The 19,038-nt window shown below is 42.0% G+C and overlaps 1 protein-coding gene across 1 annotated transcript in view; it reads left to right on the top strand.

Annotated features, from left to right (window-relative positions):
* The window catches only part of CCDC187 (coiled-coil domain containing 187), a 151,165-nt gene that overhangs the window by 20,463 nt on the left and 111,664 nt on the right, over positions 1 to 19,038 (top strand). Inside the window, exons 6-10 of the mRNA XM_077468195.1 lie at positions 507 to 1,138; positions 5,029 to 5,139; positions 10,352 to 10,444; positions 13,672 to 13,797; positions 15,820 to 16,352. Of these exons, the coding sequence (XP_077324321.1) occupies positions 507 to 1,138; positions 5,029 to 5,139; positions 10,352 to 10,444; positions 13,672 to 13,797; positions 15,820 to 16,352 (1,495 nt within the window). The remainder of the gene's footprint in view (positions 1 to 506; positions 1,139 to 5,028; positions 5,140 to 10,351; positions 10,445 to 13,671; positions 13,798 to 15,819; positions 16,353 to 19,038) is intronic.

The following is a 19,038-nucleotide window of genomic DNA, read 5'->3' on the forward strand; positions in this document are numbered from 1 at the left end:
AACACACCTGCCAAACAGGGGCAGACTGACCATTCAGCAACTCGGGCACTGCCCGAGGGCCCCGGGACAGTAGGGGGCCCCACCAGGGTTGCCAGCCTCAGTAAAAATCTGTGTTTTTTTTTTTTTACATCTGCCATCTGAAATGTCCCTTGCTGACATCCTTTTGGTCTAAAAATCCCAAGATTATAGCTGCCCCGCCTCTCCAGTACCTTCCTAGCCAATAGAAACATGTCTGTGTATACTGTGTGTACATGTATGTGTAACCTGTTTGATTTTATACTGTGTGTGTGTGTATACTGTGTGTACATGTATGTGTAACCTGTTTGATTTTATACTGTGTGTGTGTGTGTGTGTGTGTGTGTGTATGTATACTGTGTGGCCCCATAATCTCTGATTGCCCGGGGGCCTCATGAGTTGTCAGTCCACCCCTGCTGCCAAATGATCTGTATCCAAAACCTCAGCTTTCATGGCGACTCTTCTAAATTTATCATATCTTTTGCTTATAGAAAAGAACCAGATGGACACAGTGGCAAGCTAATGTCCACCTCGAATCCCCCGCTTGTTTCAACCAATAGAAATTCATTGATGCGGTCTCTAGACCAAGCTGAACCCTATTTAGCCGGTCATAACCTACATGGAAGTACAGAAAAATACCACTTGAGCACTTATCCCCAGAACACATTAGAAATGCAAACCTTTGACAATATCAGTGGTAGCAAAACCACTGAGGAAAGATATTTTGCAGATGAATGTGGGAATGAAGTTCTGGTGACTGCAGAATCGTATCTTCAAGATCCAAATGCAGACGATGCAGTGCAAGTGATGAACCCTTACTCAATGACCAGTCCTCTTTCTATTCAGCAAGATGAAATTTCACATTGCTCTTCCCAAGTTGCCTTTACGCCTCTACTCTCTCCAAAAAATGACCTTTACACTCAGAAGCTAGAGACCTTAAAAAGTAGATCTCCTAGCAGCAAACTGGAGAGGCTAAAAGAAAGGATTAGAGAGCAAAAAAGGCGTCAAGAAGCAGTGAAGAAGAACTTAAAATCTCGCCAAAACCCAGAGCTGGCTCGCAAACGAATGAACACGCAGAAAATCCGCAAGGTGACATTCGGGCCACCGCCGCCTGTTTACAAAGGTAAGCTTGTCCTCTTGTTTTTTTTCTTTGACAAATCCCGACAGTGTGGCAGTTTAATTTACTCCTAGGGACACTTCATCCTTCTAATTGTCAGCAGTGGTAGATCTATGTTTTGAGTCTTCATTTAGATATGAAAGTATTTGAGTGGCATATATTTCAATTTCTTGGAAGCAGCACATGCCAAAAGTCCATTTGTCATGCTGTGGTGTACTCTTGATGAACTGAGAAGAACGAATAGAGGAAAAATACAGCAAGAATTTAAAGAGATCCTGTGCTGTAAGAAACATAGACTGCCGCTGCTAACCCACCTCTAAAAATGTTAACGGCACGCATGCGATACTGGTCCAATTGTTTTAACATTTTTTGTTTTGGTCACTGAGCCAGAACAAGAATACAGATCAGGATTTCTGTCTTCACAAATTGCATTTATGCACTTTTCAGATATAGATGGGTTTAAATAGTTCATACTGTATATAAGACCCTATGGACCCTGTGATGAATACACCCCTATCAAGAGGAAGTAGATATTGCTTTACTGTAGTTTTAAAACCGCTTTATTGATGTGTGCCCAATAATGCAGTTATGAAAAGAGGAAATATTATTATTATTATTAATTATTATTATTAATGATTTATATAGCGCCAACAGTTTACGCAGTGCTTTACAATGTATAAGGGAGACAACACAATTACAGTACAATACAAAAGGTACAGGAGGGCCTGGCTCATAGAGCTTACATTCTAAAGGGAGGGGGTGGTGGTACAAAAGGTAATAGCTGCAGAGAATGATTTGATGGGGGCGTTATGTTATGAGTATATTAAATGTTATGTATATGTTATGAGTATATTAAAGCATATCTAAAACCATTTTATTTTTATTTTGGATGGAGTAGGGAAGAGTTAATTTTTCTCTTGGGCTTTTTTTTCTGTTACCCCGGAGGGGAGATTTTCCCTCACTTAGACCCCTTTCACACTGGGGCGTTTTTCAGGCGCTTTAGCATTAAAAAAGGCGCCTGTAAAGCCCTTGAAAGAAGCTGCAACTGCAATTCCAATGTAAAAGCTCGAGTGCTTTCACACTGGAGCGTTTTTCAGGCGCTTTAGCTTTAAAAAAAGCGCCTGTAAAGCGCCTATAAGAAGCCGCAACTGCAATCCCAATGTAAAAGCGTGCTTTCACACCGAGGCGCTGCGCTGGCAGGGCGTCAAAAAAACTACTGCAAGCAGCTTCTTTGCAGCGCTTTTGGAGCAGTGAATACAACGCTCCTAAAGCGCCCCTTCCCATTGTGAAGCGCCTGTAAAACGCCTGAAAAGCGCTATTGGCAGCAGCATTTGTGGGCACTTTTAACCCTTTATTTGGCCGCTAGCAGGGGTTAAATGCGCCCCAATAACGCTCGAAAAACGCTGGAGCATTTTTCGGGCACTGACATTGTGAAAGGGCTCTTAAAGCACTCGGGCTTTCACATTGGGACTGCAGATGAGGCTTCTTTCAAGAGCTTTAAATGCGCTTTTTTTTAACGCTAAAGCGCCTGAAAATGCCTGAAAAACGCCCCAGTGTGAAAGGGGTCTAAGAGATAGAAATTCTCAGAAGCTTTTAACTTTACTACTGTTTTTGTCTTTGTTTAAAAAATTTCCTATCAGTTCCCATCCTGATGGGAAGTTATTAAAAATCTGCCCAGTAAGGACAGAAATGTCATTAAAAACTCGACAAAGGCGCTAATCCTTTCTATTTAGTAGATGTAAAATTAAAAGATCATTTGGTTCCTGAAGAAGTGGACCAAGTCCAAGAAATGCATTGAGCTATAACATCGTACAAGGAATAACATGGTTGATAGTCGCTTTACCAATCTGTGAATTTGATACCCAGAATTTTTGTGATGGCTTTTATCGAAATATTTGTACATTTTTTGTATCTCTGTTTTTAATGTATATGAATACATAAATCAAATAGTGGGGAAAGGGAAAAATTGGGACTTTAAATGAGGTCATAGCCTCCATCCCTATCAATATGAGGCAAAAATTAAAACAAGAGCTTAACGGGACTTTATATGAAGTACAGGGTTAAAAAAAAGAAACAAAATGGCTATTAAGAAAGCTTTATTATTTATTTGTCTATCAAGGCATGATTACATATATTTAAAGAGGTGTGCAGACATACATATCATTAAAGTGGTTGTATGGTCAATTTTTTAACTTTTACCTACAGGAAAGCCTATAATAAGGCTTACCTGTAGGTAAAAAAAAATATCTCCTAAACCTGTACGGTTTAGGAGATATTCCCCTCGGTATGCGCCGCTGACTGCAGCGGCGCATGCGCACAAGGGGGTTCTCACCGTGAAAATCCGGCAGCGCTCGTCCGGCCGGACTGAAATCTGAAAAAGTGACGATATCGCGGCTCCGGCCACTCACAGCGCCGGAGCCGCGATACCCGGAAGAGACGCCGAGGAAGCATGTCAGCTCCCTCGCCGTGGATCGGGACAGATGTCGGGGCCTCGTTCTAAGGTAAGTATTTCATAATGAGCTAGTATGCGGTGCATACTAGCTCATTATGCCTTTTGCTTTGCAGGTTTAAAAAAAAAAAAAAAAAAATTGCGGGTTTACTACCGCTTTAATATCAAAATTTTCTTTATACACTCATGGTGAGCGATACAAAATAAGTTATAAAGGCGCACCTCAATTGTATACATAGAAACAACCAATGGTAATGATGGAATAGACAATTGATAAAGTATTGCAGCTACATGAACCTATGACTTCATGATTGTTACATTAAATTAAATTAAATAAAATGAGCATAATTGATACAATATTACAGAAATAAATACTGTTAGAGTTGGGGTACCAAAATACACGGCAACTGGTAGCTCTATGCGCTTACTGCCGCTCATCAGGAGCAAGCTTGTGATTGGTCTAAAAATACAGGGAAGTAATCAATTAATAATTATAATAATTGAAACAAAAGGGAGATTGAAAAGCCCACCTAATAGTCACTTACATACAGCCATAGGCGCGGTATTGGGAGCCACCAAGCACCCCAAGCGACGGCACGGGAGCTGAGGAGGCCCATCCAGCGGCAATGGGACCCACGTAGTGCGTACACAGGCGACCACCGGGACAAAAAGGGCATTTCTCAAGTGGGAACATAATCAGCATGTAAATGTATGCCTGATGGGTGAAAAAATACATAATAAGAACTACAGATGAGAGGATGTTTGATGTGAAATATATAGGTGCAGGTTGAAGAGGGAAGAGAAAAGAAGGTATGCAGTGAAAAGAAAGTGTGAGGTGAATATGGAAGTGAGTAAAATTGGTGAGGGGGGGAGGGATGGCCAGTATATACTGTCCCCCACCCTAACTCCCAAGTAACAAAGTGACAATAAGAAGATGGGAAGAAAAAAGAGCTATGACGATAAATATATAAATACATATTTTGGTATGTTTTAATTGTAGTGTGTTGCGCCTCAGAAGTCTCAATTACAAATATTTTTTTTTTATGTTTTGAAGGTAGGTGACCTTTAAAGCGACTGTATTTTCTGAAAGAACAATACTTGTTAGAATAAATATCTGACAATCTGTTTAATGCAATTTTTCACAATAAAAAGTATTGTATACAGATTACATACCGCGGGTTTCATGTAATGGCATATCTGCATTTATTGTTGAAAATTTGAGAATCTTTTTTTTTTTTGTTTCTAAGCGGCCTAGGTTTAAAGGAGTACAGCTCTGATCAAATCTAGGTTAACTTTTGTATGAATAGTCAGGGAAGAGAATATTCACCAAGGTTCCATATATCTTCCTGTAACATATTTTTTGGAACAATTTTAATAATAATTTGGCTGTGCTTATCACAAGCTTATAGAACAAATTCAGCAAGTTAACCATATTTTGATCTGAAAGGGTTCAGTGCTTTCAACCAAGAAATGTATCCTGATGAGTCTGCTGTCGCTGGAAAAAAGGAAAACATGAAGAAAATGGACCACAAGGCACAAAGAACAGACCATTTACAAGGTTAGTAGGACACCCTGTCAGAACATATGCAGTTGGGTAGAAACATGTGGAATACCAATTGAGTGCTGATGAGGTAAAAATAATATGAGATAGGTCTTTGGAGAATCTGGTCCCCAGCCAGAACTCTCAGAAAAAGAGGGGAGAGCAGGGGGACTATTGCGGTGCACGTCACAACATATGGAGACAGTTAGGAAAACAATTGTAGAAAAATATTCATTTAATTTATTTACCGTATTTATCGGCTTATAACACGCGCCACTATGCTCTCACCAGGGAAGGACTTGGGGTGGTGGGGGCCCCTGGGCTTGAGTCACTTTCGGGCCCTACCTTCTATACATTACTGTATTTATCGGCGTATAACACGCACCCCAAGTTTAGGAGGGAATTTTAAGGAAAAAAACTTTTAGGAGGGAAATTTAAGGAAAAAAAAACTTACATTTAAATGCCCATCAATGCAGCCTTATCAGTGTCATTTGCAGCCTTGTCATGCAGCCCTGTCATGCAGCATGTCCATCATTGCAGCCTGTCTATCATTGCAGCCTTGTAATGCAGCCTTGTGCATCATTGTCCCCTTGTCAGTGTTCATTTCAGATTTTATTTTTAAAAATGTTGCCGCGAGATGTCCTGTGTATCTCGGTGGTGCCCGGTAGTTCTCGGCCACCTTCGGCCCTTCTCACGGTTTTCGGCTGCCTTCGGCCGTTCTTGTCAGCTTTCGGCCTTTCTCAGCAGTTTTCAGCCGCCGAGAAGGGCTGAAGGCGGCCAGAAGCCACGAGAAGGGCCGAAGGCAGCTGAAAGCCGCCCAGAGGAGGATCGGCATATAACACACACCCGCGATTTTCCCCTGATTTTAAGGGGAAAAAAGTGCGTGTTATACGCCCATAAATACAGTAAGTATAAAACCAATTAACAATACAAGACAAACAAGGGCTAGTGTAAGCGGTGAAGTATTTAGACTAGTTTCGCTTTTCAGCTTCTTTGGGAAATACATACATCTAGAAAACATACATATGTATCACAATTAAGTATATAGCAACAAAGTATTATCCAAGGATACAATGAAGGGACAAAATGGGGATGAAGAGTAAACATTACAATGTAAGTAAAAACATTCAGGGTCTTACCCAACCGCTTAGACCCCCAAGGTAGCTCAGGCAACCGAGGGAAGCCTCCCCCGGCGACTGGGAGAGGTATTAACCCCAACAATGGCCGATATCTGTGTAGAGATATTTATATTAAAGCCTGGTGATTTAAAAAAACAAGCCTCAAGACATTACTCAGGTAATAGCTGGGTGTGATATCAATCTAAGCCACCATAATTTAACTAATATCATTGGAAACAAATAAATGTGCCCATTCTATAAGTGAAGGTGAGTGACTGTGTTTGGAGGTAAAGAGATGCACTACATAAAAAAAGAGGAAGAAGGAGAAGGGAGGGAAAAACAAATAAGGGGGAAAAAAGAGGGAAGGGGGGGGGAAGAAAAAGAAAAAAAGGGGGAAGGGGAGGGGGGGGAAAGAGGGAGGGGGAAGGGGACGGGGAGGAAAAAAGGGGGAACAAAAGGGGAAGGGGGGGAGAAAAGGGGAAGAGAGAAAACTGAGAAAGGAGAGGGAGAGAGAAAAGAGAAAAAAGAAGGAGCATAGAGATGGAAGATGGGGGATTGAAAAATTCCCATTTCTGTTCTGTGTCCATTGATGCCAATATTCACTCCCAGTCCAAGTCCTGGTGAGCAGCCCTCATCCTTGGAAAATTTGCTCTCTTAAAGTCAAGTGTATGTGTTTGTTGCTTACAGCTAACATAAACCGGATCTCAACCAGCTCACAACTATATACTGCAGCAGAATGGCACCGCTGGACGAAACCCCGTATGGGTACGTCGTACCCTTTAGGAGCCTCTAGGGTGCATGCACCCACTGCACGGCTGGGGTCCCAATGCGTACAAATCCCTGTTCTGTCGGAGCTTTATATGGTTGCTGTTATATTTTTAATGCTGTCCCCGTTGGAGATATTTCCCCTCACTTCCTGTATTAGTCACACTGTGACAAGATATGGCTGGGGGGAGGGGCACAGGCAGGGCCGGATTAACATAGGGGCTATTGGAGCTGCAGCTCCAGGCCCCTTTCTCAAGATAGGCCCATTTGCCCAAAAAAAAAAAAAATAATCAAAAAAATAAAAAAAGATCGACTTTGAGGATTGTAGCTCGGCGATCAGGAGTCACAGAGACCCCACATTTGGGGGGGGGGGGGGGGGTAGGTAGCTAAAGACCCACTCCAGCACTGGTTAAAATATGGGGCTGCTATCATCTATGGTTCCGGAGATACAGGGCTGCTTGCGCAGCCTGTCAGAGGCTACATACAGAGCAGCAGTATAAATACAAGCTGGAACACTCTGCAGCAGACTGAGAGGATGAACTCGCAGTGCTTATAATAATTATTTGTATATTACTTATGATAATTAACCCCTTGCCACCCGGGCCCATTCTGAGACTTCTCTCCTACATGTAAAAGTCATCATTTTTTTTATGCTAGAAAATTACTCAGAACCCTCAAGCATTATATATTGTTTTAGCAGACACCCTATGGAATAAAATGGTTGTCTTTGCAACTTTTTATGTTACACGATATTTGCGCCTTTCCCTTACCCCTCACACCTCTTTCATCCCCTTTCTCTCTCTCTCTCTTTCTCTCTCTCTCTCTCTCTCTCTCTCTCTCTCTCTCTCATCCTCCCCCTCTCTCTTTAATTGAATTTGTTATAACAAAAATAGTTTGCATTTTTATTTATTTATTGTTTATAAAAGGCCCCACCAAAATCCTCAGCACCAGGCCCATGATGTTCTTAATCTGGCCCTGGGCACAGGCAGCAATATAAACCTGACAGAGGTTTTCAATTTCCCAATTCTAGTGTATTGGAACTGGGCTGGAATTTGGGCTTTAAGAGCAAACTCTGTATAAAAACACGCTGTTATGTATTTATGTATTCCTAACAAAACCATGCAGTAGTTACAAATTATCCCCTCACTCTAACACCTGAAATACTGTATGTACAGTTGTGCTCATAAGTTTACAGAATTTATGATTTCTTGGCCATTTTACAGAGAATATGAATGATAACACAAAAACTTTTCTTTCACTCATGGTTAGTGTTTGGCTGAAGGTGCAACTGGTTGCTTGGTGTCTTGAACTTGTACTTGGTTACTCTTAGCAACTACACTCCTCTTCCTTGTCTTGCTGAGTTAACCCATCTCAGTGGTGTTACTTCACTGCCCTGTAGTGCTTTACAGACCCTGGTTCTTTAGATATACGCCAAAACAAACTTGCACGCCTTTAAATAACCTCAGACCAGGCTCAAAATGGTTAATGTAACTTTACTGAACAGGTTGCAGCATACAGTTCAATATGGACAACATCTTTCTCCTAACTCTAACTATAGTAATGTGGCTGCCCAGGCATACCTCTATAAGGCAAGAGTCCATAATAGCATTGTCCATGGCTTGGATGTCCCAAAAAGTCCCTGCCTACATACTCTGTGGGACTGATTTACTAAAAACTAGTGCACGCAGAATCTGGTGCAGCTCTGTATGGTAGCCAATCAACTTCTAACTTCAGCTTGTTTAATTAAGCTTTGGCAATAAAACTGTAAGCTGATTGGTTTCTATGAAGAGCTGCACCAGATTTTGCACTTTCCAGTTTTAGCAAATAAACTCCCTTTTGTATGCATCAATGTAGCACAGGTGGGGAAGGGGATGGGGGCTCAAAAGGATGTGTATGGCTGTACAAATCTTTTGGCAGGTAAAATAATTTCTACATCTGTGCTCTAAATATATATTCAGCTGTTTGATTATAATTAATTTTCAAAATGACTTTTGTCTCTAGTTACATTTCAGCTTTACCTAGGTCTGCAAAATGGGAATAAAAACCTAGCTCAGGGCCATTGTTTTTGCATTTTCTCCATATTCTCATTTTCTTTTTAACCACTACAATACAGGGCACTTTCGCCCCCTTCCTTCCCAGCCCAATTTTCAGCTTTCATCGCTCTCGCGCTTTCAGTGACAATTGCGCTGTCATGCTACACTGTACCCAAATGAAATTTTTATCATTTTGTTCGCACAAATAGAGCTTTATTTTGGTGTTATTTATTCACGACTCCGTTTTTTATTTTTTGCGATATAAGCGCAAAAAAAGCGGAAATTTGGAAAAAAAAACAATATTTTATTTTTTCTATTTTAAAAGAAATCCAATAAAATCAAATTTTGTCATAAATTTAAGCCAAAATGTATTCTGCTACATGTTTTTGGTAAAAAAAATTCAGTTAAGTGTATAATAATTGGTTTGTGTGATCACGGACATATGTACGCAAATGATCATGTACATATGTGTGCAGATAATCATTGGGACATGTGATTTTAGTGGGACATATGTGGGGGACGTGTTTTTATTATTAGGGACATGTGTTTTTATTATTTGGGGACATGTATGTTTTGGGGACATGTGTGTTTTGGGGACATATGTGGGGACATTGTGTTTATACTGTGTGGTGTGTTGTGTGTTTACACTAGACTGAGGATCAGTGAGTAAAAAGCTGTAAAAAGCAGCCCATACTCACTGATCACCAGCCGGCTGCAGCGATCTGCTCTCCTCACCTCAGCGATCACTTCCGTGTGAGGAGAGGAGAGCTGATTGCCTAGCAACCGGCTGTTTGTGTCCAATCACGGCCGTCATGTGATCAGGAGGGCCAATCACAGAGCCCTCCTGCCAATCTGAGATGTGCCGTGTCCGGGTGACACGAGCACATCGGGATCGCGCCGCTGCGCGGGCACGCGCGCGCGTGCGATCCCGCTCCTTCTGAAGGACGTTCCTGAACATCCTATCAGAAGTAGACGGCTCCCACCCGGCCGTATATATGTGCATTGGCCGGGTGGGAAGTGGTTAAAGCTCCTACTTGCAGTTTTTGGACTGCCACGTGTACTCTGATGGCAGCTGGTGTTTTAGATGTTAGCACTGCTTTCAAAAAATGTGGCAATGTAAGGTCATTTGAATGGGAATTATAAATTCCCCAAAGTTTAGGAAGAGCTTGTTGTCATACACATATATTGTTCAGTGTCTTTTTGTCTCGCCTGATTGTCAAATTACATTCATTATAATGTAGAGTAAACACACTGCACTCTGTTTTGTGCAACTATTATCAAAAAGTTGGCATCGTGATTGTTTGTTTGTTGCAGCACTCAAGGGTGCCAAAGGAATCGTGAAGTGTCCCGTTTCTCAGAAGTTGTCCTTTAAATCTGCTTCACCAGAGAGGAAGGAGAAAAGTTCAGGTAGGTGTTATTCTTAATAAGCAATTGAGTTGGTCTCAGCCCTTGTACACACGGGTCGGACATTCCAACAACAAAATCCGTCGGATTTTGTCCAACGGATTTTGTCCGAAACTTGTGTTGCATACACACGGTCGGACAAAGTTGTCGTAAAATCCGATCGTACGTAACGTGATGACGTTATTTCGTTACGACGGGACTACGTTCAGGCTAGCTTTGGTCTAGAAATTTGATCTGAGCATGCGTGGCACTTTGTCCGATCGGAATTCTCTACACACAATCGGACAAAGTCCGATCGGATCATGTTGTCGGAATATTTTATAGCCCAGCTCTAAAACTTTGTCGGTCGGATATTCCGACAGAAACAGTCCGATGGAGCCCACACACGGTTGGATTATCCGACAACACGGTCCGATCGGACATTTTCCGTTGGAATGTCCGACCGTGTGTACAAGGGCTAATATTTAATCTATAACCAAACAAGATCTGATAACTATCCATTTTTTTTTAAAATAAATACAAGATGGCAGCTATGATAACATTTTCTTTCAGTGCTAATCACTGCCTAATTCCATCGTTCCCCCTTTCAAATTACAAAGTCTCAGGGACCAATTAGGGCACATTAACTGAGGAAAGAAAGAGTTTAAGCCCTTGTACACACGGTCGGAGAATTCGTCGGAATGTGTCCTATCGGGCCGTGTCGTCGGATAATCCGACTGTGTGTGGTATGCATCGGACTGACTACGTCGGACCCAATTTTCCAACATGTTGGAAATATTTCCCGACCAACTGGTTCGATCGGACATACTCAGATCATGTGTAGAGAATTTTGATTGGACCAAGTGCTACGCATGCTCAGATCTAATTCCTACATCAAAGCTATTGGCTACTAGCCTGAACGTAGTCCCATCGTAACGAAATTACGTCATCACGTTATGAATGATCGGATTTTTCGACAACTTAGTCCGACCGTGTGTATGCAACAGTTTCGGACAAGATCCGACGGATTTGGTTGTCGAAATCTCCGACCGTGTGTACAGGGGCTAAGAGATTTAGCCCTGACATCAGTCAAATCAAGTCAGAGTGACAATAGTTTCAGTAGGACCTGTGGAGGTGTTTTCTGGCTAATAAAGGCAGTTAAAGGGCAGTTATTGTGTTATGCTATGCTAGTTTGTCATTTCAGGCCAGAAGAGTACGATTACTGTAACCCATATATATAAGACAAACCTTGCCCCTCATCCTATTAAATAAAACACGTACAACCATTAAGTTGGAAAGGGCAAGGCCACAGCTTTATTTAAACCAAACATAACATGTGAATACTTTTCAGCCAGTGCCAATCACAGTTGTACTGTGAGCACACAATTCCAACAGGGAGGAGGAAAAGCCTTACACTTACCATAAGTGCTGGACAGGCTGCCTACTTCCCATTTCCATCAAAGGCATAACCCATTACAGCCATCTTATGCTGGCAAGGTCAAGAAACCGCAGCAAGCTGTGACATACCAACGAAAAAATGGGGCGGGAGGGTGGGCAGCTCTTCCAATCCACGTTCCTGAAAAGACCCAGAATCCCCTGAGGCACAGCTTTTACAGAGCTCAGGCCCAGCCCGTCCCCGCCCCCCCCCCCCCCAGCCACCAATCCTGATGACCCCTCAGCCACCTTAATCCTTAATCCCTGGCCATGCCCCCATCAGTCAAGGCTCTCTTTCCCTAAGGGGCTCAAGAGGCCTTCATTCTGGTCTTAAGGACATGTAGAAATATTTCTTCCCCTCCTTCACTATACCACATCCATTTTTGATATCTTTATTTTTGATTTGTTTCAGTAACCAAGTACATATTATTATATGTATCTGTTCAAAATTAAATAAAATTAGATAAATTAACCTGTTTTTGCTGAATCTGCTGATGTCCAGAATAATGTTGTTATGTTCCAGCGTTGCTAAATTCATCGGTGTACAGACATTTTAAATGAATATCTGTAGTGTCTAGATTGGCCATCTCGACACAGCTCACCGCCAAAGGGTCAGCCTTTACCAGGCAATGGAAGTGAATGTATAAAGAATGTATAAAGTAAAGGCAACTGCTATATGATTGAGTTTTACTTGCTGCACAATTGCTTCAAATGTTTGCAGAACTGTTACAAAATAGAAAAGTTTCTGTTAAAATATTAACTTTAGAGATCTGTAAAATATATATATATATTATAAACAACATTAACATAAAGGGGGCTTGACTCGTATTTAAAATGCATGAAATATCAAATTTAGGGATTTAATGGATTATTTGAAAAATTATCTTGTGCCCCAATGGGACCGTCCCTTAAGATCACGGCCAGAGGAGGCATTTGTCATCACAATTCCAAGTGTCACGGGCTCTTTTTTGGTCATTAGTTTCTGTCAGAGGCAATGTTGGCACAGAGGCTCAGATAAGATAAATTGGAGTTCAGAGGTCAGAGTCACCATCCCACGGAGTTTGATGAATGGAAGCCGGGTCGAAAATTTGCTGCCGTTAACTGAAAATTAATTTGCAGTTTACTTACATCACACTTTAAACACAGCGAGACAGACGACAGGGCAGGGGACTGCTGAAATCAAATTTTGTAATATATTTTTTTTTTTCGGGTGCTCAAAGGATTAGATCATTTTAATGGGGTTCATAAAAGAAAACTTTACCTTTGTTCAAGGAGGAGTTAAGCCACTTGAATCCATCAACACTTTAGCATTCACAGAAGGTCCTAGGGCTGTGTAAGGCCCCTGAAACAAACTGGTTGGTAAGCAATGGGTTACAATTTACCGTATATTTGTTCAACATCATAGTTTCATAGTTAGTAAGGTTGAATAAAGACACCAGTCCATTCAGTTCAACCTGAGTGTCTACAAAGATCCCTATCCCTGTACATAGCACACTCACATCGGTCCCTACCCTCAAGGAGCCCACAATCCAAGGTCCCCATTCATATACTAGGGCCAATTTTGGACAGAAGCCAATTAACCTACCAGCATGTCTTTGGGCATCATTGAAGAGCTTCTTCTGTGAGGAAGTGGAAATAGTTTATCTTTTTTTTATCCAGAGCTTCAGTAGATGTAATGTCCATTATGGTATAGTTACGTAGAGAAAAATCTCCAAAATGTATACGGCTTATTTCACTTGCTACGTATCAAAGTTGAGGATCACTATGGCACATGCTTTTGTTTTCAGACCCCAAAGTTTCATTCGTGTTTTATACAGGTTATGACCTCTATGGAGCATCTGCCTGGAGGGAAGGACAGAAGCTTGTCCAGAAGATTCTAGGACCTTCACCCATCAGTTTACGGAAACGCAGAGTGTGCGAGAACCAAGAATTTCTTCAACGTGGTAATTTATTAACACTTTCTTGTGCCTAAGCAAACATTATCAATTAGTTCCACTATTGAGACCAATGCATTTCCAGGCACATAATTGTTGATTTACTAAAACTGAATAGTCCGAAATCTGGTGCAGCTGTGTATGGTATCAGCTTCTAACTTTAGCTTGTTCAATTAAGCATTGACAAAAAAAACTGAAAAAACTGAAAGCCGATTGGTTCCTATGCAGAGCTGCACCAGATTTTGCACTGTCTGGTTTTAGTAAATCAACCCCATAGTTGCAACACATATATCAGAACTGTTTTCCTGCCAAAAGATGTAAAATGTGTCCTTCACAGAGCTTTGTTTTCAGATTTGGATGTGGAGCATGGAAGTGTTAAATTCTGTCAGGTTTTTATTGCTGCCTCTGTTTCCCACTGGGAAGATTAACCTTTTCTTTTTGTCTTGGTGTTTGTTGTCATCAGAACAGAAAGTGTTATTACAAAAAGAAAAAAATTGACAGGGGGTGTTCAAATTCTTTACTCTATTCAAAACTATTTTTTTTTTTTTGCTAGAGATACACTATGAGTAATACATATACATGTGTTGTCCTTCCACCCCTATAAGCCCTTGTACACACGGTCGGACATTCCAACAACCAAATCCGTTGAATTTGGTCCGAAACTGTTGCATACACACGGTCGGACAAAGCTGTCGGCAAATCTGATCGTTCAGAACGTGATGACGTTATTTCATTACGACGCGACTACGTTCAGACTAGTAGCCAATAGCTTTGATGTAGGAATTTGATCTGAGCATGCGTGGCACTTTGTCCGATCGGAATTATCTACACATGATCGGAGTATGTCCGATCGGAGCATTTTGTCGGAAAATTTTACCAACAAGTTGGAAAACTTGGTCCATCGGATACTCCGACGGAAACAGTCCGATGGAGCCCACACACAGTCGGAATATCCGACAAAACGGTCCGATCGGACACATTCTGTCGGAATCTCCGACCGTGTGTACAAGGGCTTAGAGTGACAATACTTTTCAGTGCTTGCTGTCTTGTTCTTTGGACTGGCAGAACCCATCACCATCATGATGTCCTTCCTATCTGTAAGACCCTCTAAATACCTCTCTCCCCCTTAACCTACAGAGCAGGTTCTCCCATTGTGAGACTCATTTCTGTGCAGGTTATTATATACCGTATTTATCGGCGTATAACACGCACAGGCATTTTAAGAGTGAAGTTTCAGGGTAAAAAAAATTTGAAATAAGGAACTTTGAGGCAAAATAAAGGTCAGTGCCCATCTGCAGCCTCACAAGTGCCATCAATGCAGCCTCATCATTGCCATCAATGCAGCCTCACCATTGCCATCAATGCAGCCTCACCATTGCCATCAATGCAGCCTCACCATTGCCACCAATGCAGCCTCACCATTGCCATCAATGCAGCCTCATCGTTGCCATCAATGGAGCCTCACCGTTGCCATCAATGCAGCAGCCTAACCGATGCCCATCTGCAGCCCAGAGAGGACAGGGAGGGGGGGGCGGGATGAGTGCTGACAGATTGCATACAATTTGAATCTCCTATGATAGACAGAACAGTGGTCTAATGGTGGCCCAGGAGACAGGACTTCTTATTACAGAAGTCGCCAAGTAAACAGGAGATTCTCACTGTACGTAATCTGATGACGCTTGTCCTGTCCCACTCTCTGTCCCCTCTGAGGCAGCTAAAATTGTAGTATTGGCGTATACTACGTCTGGGCATGGATATTGTGGGCAGGAATGGGTGAGAATCGGTTCCTTGCAGGCAAGTGGTGTGGAACTCAGACAATGCGTGTCTTCACGCTGCCATAGCATAGCCTCACCCCCAACCTTTGCAAACTTGGAGATTGTGTGGTGGCCAAGTGGGGCTGAGCAGGTGAAAGGTTGGGAGATGGTGAATCATGGTTAAAAAGTGAGTGTTATATGCCAATTAATAAAGTAAGTTTCCAGTTTTTCTGTGGCCAGAGTTTAGCACTGTTTGCATGTTCTTTTTTTTTTCCAGAAAATTGTAGGAGAAGATGCCAAAGAATGAGATGTCAAGACAGTTTAAAGAAAGAACATCTTCGGGACGGACAGGACAGTAACCAAAACACATATATGCTTCAAGTCCTGAGGGATATACAGGCTGGCAAAGAGGGACTGATGACTTCATGTAGCAGTTTGAAAGAAGGCTTTGAGAGGGCGACAAATAAAAGCGTGTCCAGGAATGTTTCTCCAAAAAGACCTCGATCTAGAACAGGCAGCCAGGATAATAAGGACTATGGAAAAGAGAATATCCAAGATGGCGCAAGTGGACGCTCCAATAGCACCAAAGCTCACAATTACAGTGCGCACGAAGTTCGCAACTACATGAAGAAGAAGATTATAGAAAGACAAAAAGCAGAGCAGGAAAACCAGAGGAAGGCTCAGAAAGCTCAGCAAACAAAAAAGGAACAATTAAATAACATCCTGAGAAAGCAAAAAGAAGCTTTCCCAACAAAACGAGAATCTGTCAAGAACTCTGGTAACAAGGATAACATCAATACAAGAGCTTTTGTAAGTGACACCTAACATGTAGACAGAACAGATTTAAGAGAAGTGACCTGCCGCAGTACTAAGTAGCAATGGCATGCTTCCATCCCGGATAAATTGTATAAAAAGAAAAGGGGGGCAAGTGGGACTTTAAATGAAGCATGTCAATTGAAAATAACAATGTATGAATACATGTGAATAAAATAATTTAGATTTAATTTATAATCAATGACCCCTAGGGGGTAGTCCATGATCTGAATGCATACAATGGTAATACAGTAATATAAATATAGATATAGGCTGCAATGGTGGGCACTGATAGGCTGCACTGGTGGGCACTGATGGGCATAGTTAGGGCGGCACTAATAGGCACAGATAAAGTGGCACCGATAGGCACAGATAAGGCAGTACTGATGGGCAAAGATGGGCACAGATAAGATGGCACGGATGGGTGGCACAGATGGGTGGCACTAAGGGACACTGATAAGTACCACTGATAGATGGGACTAATGGGCACTGATAGGTGGCTCTCATAGGTGGCACTGCTGGGCACTGATGGGCGGCACTGATGGGCACAGATATGTGGCACTGGGGTGCAGCACCGTTGTTGAGGCAGATTGTGGGCACTGATGGGTAGCACTGTGGGCACTGATGGGGGGCACTTTTTTTATTACTGAGGTGGCACTAGCAGGGGGCAGATGGGCACTGGTAAGCTGGTCGTGATCGGGACTGATGTCCCGATCATGGCCGCCGTTGATCGGCTCTTTTTTTTTCTCCTCGCACTGTCAGCGCGAGGAGGAAAAATAGCCGATTACCGCCTCTGTTGTATCACACGATCAGCTGTCATTGGCTGACAGCTGATCACGTGGTAAGGGGTCGGGATCGACCCCTTGCTTCGATCCGTGATCAGGCGAGTCTCATAGACTCGCTGATCACAGAGCGCGCCACGCGCACCCCTCAGGGGGCTCGCAGGCCGCTCGTGCATGGGACGACGTCAATAGACGTCGTCCCGGCAAAGGAGGTCCACGCTGTAGCCGTAATTTGTCCCTAGTGGTTAATTGGGCATCCTTTGTTTGAGAAACCAACGCGTTTCTTGGCTTCTTGCCAGTCATCAGGGGTGGGATGCATGTTTTTAAATATAGCCCAAAAATTGGGCAGAACTTACAGCAATGGGAACTGCTAGAGCTGAGATATAACCGTCTCATCCGGGGTTGAGGCAGGGTTTCCGACCATCCCCCAACAATTTTAATTTATGTATTTCTGTTATGAATTGCATCCATGTATGTCCATTGATTTGTCTATACTCCAGATTTTCTGATTATTATTATTATGAAAATATATTGAGTGTATATCTATATTTATATTACTGTATTACCATTGTATGCATTCAGATCATGGACTACCCCCTAGGGGTTATTGATTATAAATTAAATCTAAATCATTTCATCTACTCACATGTATTTATTATTTTTATTTTCAATTGACATGCTTCATTTAAAGTCCCACTTGCCCCCCTTTTCTTTTTATGTAGACAGAACAGCCAATCTGAGTGCAAATAACCGGTTTTCTGATGAATGTTCAGCATTTGACACTTCCAGGAGTGCCGGATAGCGGCGTATCCTCTGCTACACTTTGTGGTTTACTCTGCCATCCCATACATCTCAGCGGGACATAGTAGTGATATAGAGGCCAGCAGAAGGAACCACCAAGTGCACCAAGCACCCAAAATTGTGAAGAATGCTAAAGATCTTTCAGATAGCTTAGATTTTCAGTGCAGCTGAGTTCATTGGTGCAGGCAGTAGGACACGTAAATATTAGTTTTCTCTGCTGGGGTGCATTATACTCACTTAAAAAAAATATATCTATATAATAACTTAAAAAAATGATTAACATTAATATAGTAAACAATTGTAAAAGCTCCTTTCATATTTTGGCTTTTCAGGTTCCCTTTCAAATTCTGGGGTTTCCAGGTTGCACAAAGCATATCCGTTGCTTTACCACTGCAAAGAATGGCTGTTGAGTAGACATGTGCATTTCGTTTCGTTCCGAATCGAAATTCGGACGAATTTTCATTATTCGGACATTCGGATGCATCCGAATTACCGAATTACAATGCTAACGAATTCAAACGAAATTCGAATCAAATTCGAAAAATGACATTTTGCGACCTGAGTTTGGGGCCATGTATCTCGGGGCCACTTATAGCTAGGAACCCCAAATTTGGTATGCAAACATAGTAGAACTAGCACTACAACATATCCAAATTTTTTTTATTCTATTAAATTATATTTTTTTCTAATCTTTCTATTTGAATTAGAAATTTTGGAAGATGGTTAGTTACTTATATACATCTGTCACATCAACTACTCATACTTGCAGTGTACAGTGCAAAACAACACACACATCTTATTTCATTTATATTACTTTTCTGCAGAAGAGAATGACATTTTGCGACCCAACTTTGGGGCCACGTATCTCGGGGCCACTTATAGCTAGGAACCCCAAATTTGGTATGCAAACACAGTAGAACTAGCACTACAACATATTTGGGGTTTCTAGCTCCAAGTGACACAGAGTTACGGGGCCCCAAATTCGGGTCGCAAAATGTCATTCTCTGCTGCAGAAAAGTGCTTAACATTTTGCGACCCGACTTTGGGGCCACGTAACTCGGGGTCACTTGGAGCTAGTAAACCCCAAATTTGGATATGTT

Source organism: Lithobates pipiens, unplaced genomic scaffold (assembly GCF_037356315.1).
Source record: "Lithobates pipiens isolate NorthernLeopardFrog02 unplaced genomic scaffold, aLitPip1_a1.2 Scaffold_11, whole genome shotgun sequence".
Taxonomy (NCBI): Eukaryota; Metazoa; Chordata; class Amphibia; order Anura; family Ranidae; genus Lithobates; species Lithobates pipiens.